Source organism: Chaetodon trifascialis, chromosome 23, assembly GCF_039877785.1.
Source record: "Chaetodon trifascialis isolate fChaTrf1 chromosome 23, fChaTrf1.hap1, whole genome shotgun sequence".
Lineage (NCBI taxonomy): Eukaryota > Metazoa > Chordata > Actinopteri > Chaetodontiformes > Chaetodontidae > Chaetodon > Chaetodon trifascialis.
The window spans coordinates 915,001-922,000 of record NC_092078.1 but is presented as its reverse complement, the minus strand read 5'-3'; the positions used below and the strand labels follow the sequence as shown (position 1 = coordinate 922,000).

General features: G+C 43.4%; 1 protein-coding gene across 1 annotated transcript in view; it reads right to left on the bottom strand.

Moving 5' to 3' along the window:
* Window positions 1-1,204: 1,204 nt before the first annotated feature.
* LOC139351711 (NLR family CARD domain-containing protein 3-like) overlaps window positions 1,205-7,000 on the bottom strand; it is a 6,811-nt gene continuing 1,015 nt past the window's right edge. The window contains exons 2-9 of the mRNA XM_070993717.1: window positions 5,463-5,632; window positions 4,266-5,333; window positions 3,642-4,169; window positions 3,247-3,420; window positions 2,726-2,899; window positions 2,050-2,223; window positions 1,350-1,516; window positions 1,205-1,209 (exon numbers count right to left, since the gene is read on the bottom strand). Coding sequence (XP_070849818.1) covers window positions 1,205-1,209; window positions 1,350-1,516; window positions 2,050-2,223; window positions 2,726-2,899; window positions 3,247-3,420; window positions 3,642-4,169; window positions 4,266-5,333; window positions 5,463-5,632 — 2,460 coding nt within the window. The remainder of the gene's footprint in view (window positions 1,210-1,349; window positions 1,517-2,049; window positions 2,224-2,725; window positions 2,900-3,246; window positions 3,421-3,641; window positions 4,170-4,265; window positions 5,334-5,462; window positions 5,633-7,000) is intronic.

Below are 7,000 nucleotides of genomic sequence, written 5' to 3'. Positions count from 1 at the left end.
CCCACACAGGAAGCGACTGCTGGAGTCAGTCAAACAGCAGATTAGAGGGTGTGAAGGATAAACGCTGTGATGCAACAGAAAAAGGGACTTTTCTTGAGTGTGGAAATGCTTCCTCCTTCAGCTGCACTGCAAAATCATTGCTTGTACTTCTATGTGTTTTTGTTGAATACTTGTTTTCAAATGTGTGTTAGCTCTAACTGCTAACTAACTAACATGCTGAACACAAAGAAACAGTTGCTCCTGTAACAGCGGGACAGGCGAGTGTCTGTGGTCACCTCACGTCTGAAGTTTTCAGACAGCAGAGATTAAAGAATGATGGATTATTCTGAATTACAGATGCCTGGACAGGAAGTGAAGTCATGACTGAGGAGTCTACAGCCATGCAAGCGCCTCTCTACTTGTCCAACGTAGCGATGTACAGTGTATCCGTTTTAAGTTCAGCATGCTGGCATCCTCACAATGGCATGCTAACATGTTGATGTTAAGCAGGTACAAAGTTCACCGTGTTCACATCTTTGCTAATTCGCATCAATCCAATAGATTAGCCCTCTTACTGTCTTCAAACTCAGTAAATGTGCCAGTTTTGTTTCTTCATGCAACAGATGCATCTGTTAAAACATTATGAAACATGGAACAGTTGACAGATTTTGCCATACCATGTACAAAATATAACAGAAGCGTCATATGAGCATCAAGTTGACCTGAACTATGAAGCATACGGTTGGAGTCCAAGACATGTAAGTGAGCACATTCACACATTCTGTAACAAAGTTCAGGCAGACACATTGTCTTAAAAGGTGTTTTAAGGTGGTCTCTCATTTAAAGTGCACATTTTAAGATCCAACACAGTATTACAGGATGAATTAAGTCCAAAATGTGTCCTCCATTTGTCTGAATTTCAGTAACTGATGTGTACCCTCCACAGTCCAAAATCCGCAGCATGTCGGTCACCTGTTGGGTTTGAAGAGGGTACAGAAGGATCTTTGACTACTGCTTTGATTCATTAAACAGTCAGAGTATTGTTTTGTTTTTCCATCTTCCATAAATTCCTTGTGAAGTGTTTTTCTGTGGACACGGACAGAACGAGAGCATGTCAGCACAGTTGCCATGTCGATCAGTGTTACAGAGTCAGAAATGTAGGAAATGTAGTCTCCTTCTCAATACTCACATCTTTGAAAGCTGCCATTTGCATTCAAGGTTTATTTCAGCCTGTGGAGAAAAACACAACACTAAAGTCAAGACAAAGAGATAACCACGACAGGCTTCCTCGTCATCTGATTGGCTCAGTGGGTCACCTCTGACTCCATAAAGATTAGATTCTTTTCAGAACATGTATGACTAATACTGACCTGAGAGTCTCCAGTACGGACTCTCCAGTCCAGCAGACATCAGCTTCACTCCTGAACCCTGCAGCTTGTTATCACTCAGGTCAAGCTCTCTCAGATGGGAGGGGTTGGAGTTCAGAGCTGACGCCAAAAAACTACAACTGCCCTCTGACAAACTGCAGAAACTCAGTCTGAACAAAAGACAGAACTTGTAGTTAGAGACAGCCTTATAAACCATCCAACCCTTCAAAATCTCACCATCGTGATGAAGGCTTTAAATACAGAATTTCATAAACTTAACAAATCATGAGAAAGACACAGACTTCCACTATTACTATTTAATCAAATATGATAAAATTTAAATTTGCTACAAGCCTTAAAAAATTCTATGCATAATTAATCAAATCATCAAACAGTCACTGAACTGGTATTAACTGAGGTGCAATTGAGAGTCTGTAAAAGGAATTTAACAAAGAAAGCAGTGAAGCTGTTAATAGTTAGCTAAAAGTCACGTGTGAATGGTTGAAACATCCCACTTTTCACCATTCAAAGTGGTTGTACTACAAAGTTGACCACACAGACCTTATCACTGACAGTTTGACTGTATGAAAACATAATGTAACAACATTCACCTTTCAATAATTGTGCTAAATATTCATTCATGAATGACATTTGGAACACCTGGAAAGACCTGGAATGTTTCTCTGAATAAAATGTTCCTGACCCCAGAGTCTCCAGTCTACATTGTGGACTCTCCAGTCCAGCAGACAGCAGTTCCACTCCTGAATCATGCAGCTTGTTACAGCTCAGGTCCAGCTCTCTCAGATGGGAGGTGCTGGACTCGAGAACCAAGGCCAGAGAAGAACAGCTGTTTTCTGACAAGCTGCAGTTCCTCAAACTAAATGAACAAAACAAAACAGGAATCCTGATATTCAACTTTTCAATGCAGTTTGTCTGTTAGGTGCTATTGAACGTCAACAAGCTGTCTACACATTTTAATCACATTCTGTAAAGTTTATATATTTACTGAGTATTTTTGCTCTTTTTTCACAAAGCACATTTACACAAAGCACATTTTGTCTATTTTGATGCAGCTCTGGATCCAGATTTGAAATCTTCAAGGTTTTCGTTAAAATGACAGATTTAGAGGATTCTTTAACTGCAGAAAAGGTATTTGCTCTCTGAGTACAGCTTGCGAACACAACTTTAAAGTGAATTGGGAAGGCTAGTTTCCTTTGCTACGGAATAAAGGCTTTAAATTTGTAGCTCATGATTGCAATGTAATAGTCATCGTCAGTACACAGGTTGGGCAGTGTGGATCAGCATTCCTGGCTTGAAGTTTGTTCACAATACTTGTATTATAATCACTTCAGCATAGAACTAAAAATGAGCTGTATGACCTGAGAGTCTCCAGTGTGCAATTTGGACTCTCCAGTCCAGCAGACAGCAGCTTCACTCCTGAATCCTGCAGCTTGTTATTACTCAGGTCCAGCTCTCTCAGATGGGAGGGATTGGATTTCAGAGCTGAGGCCAGAGAAGAACAGCAGCTCTTTGACAGCGAGCAGTCACTCAATCTGAATGAAGGACAAAGAATAAAGTGTGCAGCTAACATGGCTGGAAATGCCCAGTTCAACCAGAAAGCAGTTAGAGTCTGCCAGCAACCAGAGGGTTTGACCCTTGAGTCTTTGTACATCCTCATTTCTGAGAGTTTGCATGAAATCTAGAAGTGCTAAGTCAAAGGCAACGGGATCTGCTTTAGAGTCCTGAATACGAGAGCTTAGGAAGTCCATTTGCCTCTGATTAAGATCCTCTAACTACAGAATCCAATGACCTGGATAATTGAGAAGCTCCACAAATGTATTCATAAAACATTACACATAATGAATGCCAAACGAATAGTAGTTCAGTTCAGCTGTCTGACCTCAGAGTCTCCAGTCTACATTGTGGACTCTCCAGTCCAGCAGACAGCAGCTTCACTCCTGACTCATGCAGCTTGTTACAGCTCAGGTCCAGCTCTCTCAGATGGGAGGGGTCGGACTTCAAGGCTGAGGCCAAGACTTCACAGTGAATTTCAAAAAGTCGACCACAGGAAAGCCTGCCGATTTAATGAAGAAATATTGTTTCTGAACCAATGCTGGAACTCAGTTTACCCATTTCTATGTGTACAGAATACAAAATAATTGTTATAATGTGTAGATCAGCAAAGCAGTTATTATTGGAAAATGATTGACCTAATTACTGTAAATATAGCATATAAATAATACAGTTATCAACTACTTATCTCTTATCTTTGCTTGATACAGGTCCTGGACTTACCAAACCTTTCTGCAGTTCTTGACCGCTGAGATGAGTCTAAGTTGTCCCTCCTCTGATGTCCTGTACGCCTTCATGTCTAGCACATCAAGGACCTCTTCTGATATCTTCAGCATGTAGGCCAGAGCTGAGCAGTGGATCTCAGAGAGTTTCATCTCTGATTTGTTTTCTAACTTCAGGTACTTTTTGATCTCCTGATGTACTGAGTGGTCATTCATTTCCATGAGACAGTGGAAGATGTTGATGCTTCTGTCTAGAGAGATGTCGTAGGTGCTCATCTGCTTTAGATTGTAGATTGCTTTCTTAATGCTTTCTGGACTGTTCTCTGTCCGACCTAAAAGGCCTCTTAATAATCTCTGATTTGACTCAAGTGAAAGGCCGTGAAGGAAGCGGACAAACATGTCCAGGTGGCCATTTTTGCTCTTCAGAGATACATCTGTGGCTTTACTCAGGAACATATCCAAAGAAGGGTCACGGCTACGATACATCCCCCAGTCTTTCCCCAGAAATGTCTCCAGTATCTCTTTGTCCCCATTTGTGTGGCAATGAAAAATATAGATCGCAGCCAGAAACTCCTGAATGCTCAGATGAACAAAGCAGTAGACTGTTTTCTGGAAGATCACACACTCTCTTTTGAAGATCTCTGTACAAACTCCTGAGTACACCAAGGCCTCAGTTACATCCAGACCACACTGCTCCAGGTCTTCTTGGTAGAACATGATGTTTCCTTTCTCCAGATGTTCAAACGCCAGCCTCCCCAGCTTCACAAGAACTTTCCCATTAGCCTCCATCAGCTCCTGTGGACTCGTCTCATGTCCCTCATCATACTTCTGCTTCTTCCTCTTTGTCTGAACCAGCAGGAAGTGTGAGTACATGTCAGTCAGGGTTTTGGGCAGCTCTCCTCTCTGGTCTGGAGTCAACATGTGCTCCAGAACTGCAGCAGTGATCCAGCAGAAGACTGGGATTTGACACATGATGTGGAGGTTCTTGGAGGTCTTGATGTGTGAGATGATTCTGCTGGACAGATCTTCATCACTGAACCTCCTCTTGAAGTACTCCTCCTTCTGGGCGTCAGTGAAGCCTCGTACTTCTGTTACCCTGTCGACACATTTAGGAGGGATCTGATTGGCTGCTGCGGGTCTGGAAGTTATCCAGACGAGAGCCGAGGGAAGCAGATTCCCCTCCATGAGGTTTGTCAGCAGCACGTTGACTGATGACTTCTGTGTGATGTCAGAAACAAGCTGACTGTTGGTGAAATCCAGTGAAAGTCTGCTTTCATCCAGGCCGTCAAAGATGAACAGAAGCTTCCAGACAGCCAGCTGCTCTGCTGTCACCTTCTGTAAGGTTGGATGGAAAACATGGAGCAGCCTGAGAAGACTGTACTGCTCATCTTTGACCAGGTTCAGCTCCCTGAACGAAAGCAGAACCACCACACTGACATCTTGGTTTTCCGAGCCCTCTGCCCAGTCCAGAGTGAACTTCTGCACTGAGAAGGTTTTTCCAACGCCAGCGACACCGTTCGTCAGGACCACTCTGATGTGTCTCTGTTGGTCAGGTAAGGCTTTAAAGATGTCCTGGACCTTGATTGGGGTCTCATGGAGGGTCTCCATCTTGGAAGTTGTCTCAAGCTGCCTCACCTCATGTTGGGTATTAACCTCTTCACTCTGTCCCTCTGTGATGAAGAGCTCAGTGTAACTGAGGACATGCAAAGGAATCTCACTGTATATTTCGAATGTCCTCTGGGTCCTACTGAGCTTTTACTTACAAGAGATCAAGTTGTCTGATAAAGTGTGACAGCAACAGCGAATAGACATCCAGTCTTACTTCCTGAAGTGCTGCTCTGACTCTGCAGTCGCGTTCCTGCTGAACCAGACTGGCTCCAGTCTGAGGTGATATGATCTCTGCAGAACCAGTCTCCAACACTGGTAAAGGCCATATTTTGGACACAGCGGGACGGCAGCTCTTCCTCTGCACCACCACACCTCTTCATCCCTCTGTGGAAAATGGAAAACATTATGTCTGCTAAACATCAGCATACAAGCATTGTAAATGTGAGCATGTTAGCATGCTGACTTTAGCATTTAGCACTGCACCACTGTGCCAAAGTGCAATCGCAGAGCCACTAACATGGCTGCGAACTCTGTCTTGTTCAGCCAGCCTCAGTCGAACAGCCAAAGAAATTACGTCTGCTCTTTCCCTTAACACTTTTCCTCGACCTCCATGGAAAACATCATGAAAGATACATAATCATGTGACAGCGGATGTTTTGGATGAGGGTCTGCTGTGGTCACTTTTAATGTTACTAGTGCAAGGACTTGTGGGACGACATTATCTCCTTTCCTTTGGTAAAGGATGGCCCAGTGTACCCTTTGCTACGGGACATAGGAAAGGAAGCACTGAAGCATCTTTCCTTGGCGTTTCAGAGAATTCGAGCAGCTCTTATCATGGCTGCCACTTACACACTGCCGGGCCATTTCACTCCGTTCTGAATCTTCTTGTTCTGATTTGTTACCACATTCTCACATATAATGACAGCAATGTCTGTACTATATGTCTGGATGACACCGTCTGTGGGATTGTCCAAAGATCCAAAACTTCTGGAGAACCGTGATTAAATGTTTGTCACAGATTGTTGATGCTGAAGCCCCTTTTAATATCAAACCCTGCCTGCTCCAAATATATCCAAAAGATTCGATAGACAGGGATCTTTTGGATCGTATTGGTCTGGAAACACCAACTTACATTGCTGTGGAAAGACTTTGTCTTTTTCTGGGAACCACGAATATCATGAAAGGTGGAAATGTAGACTTTAAACAACACGTCTGCCTTTGCACATGTCATATTTAGGGGAGTCATAGTGTGAGTTTATAGTGTGAGCATTCCTCTCTCTTTGAGTGTGAAGGAGGTGCAGGTTCAGTGGGGAATGCTAGAGGCTCTCCCATGGACTGGTCACTCTTCATGGACAGACAGCTGAATCCTGTGGACTCTGTTCTGTCCTCTTCCTCCACATGAGCTCTCATGTTCAGGGCTGCAGACAGTCTGAGAGAGAAACTAACAAGACGACAGATACACAAACACAAGGAACATAATCGGACCAAATAACGTCTTCATTACCTTCAAAATGCCTCAAAGACAGCAGTGAGTCCTGCTGAAGGTCCCTCCCTGTCCAGCAGCTGTCCTCCATGATTCCCACCTTCAGTAATTACCCGAACCACCTCCAAACAAGTCAAACATCAGTCGTCTTCAAACAAAACGATCTGAATCTTCAAACCTTCAAAAGCCGATTCTCGTCTCTACGTGTTTCCAGCAGAATCAGGAAGTGACCTCACGACTTTGAAAGTTGATGTGTTGAACTTGTTATC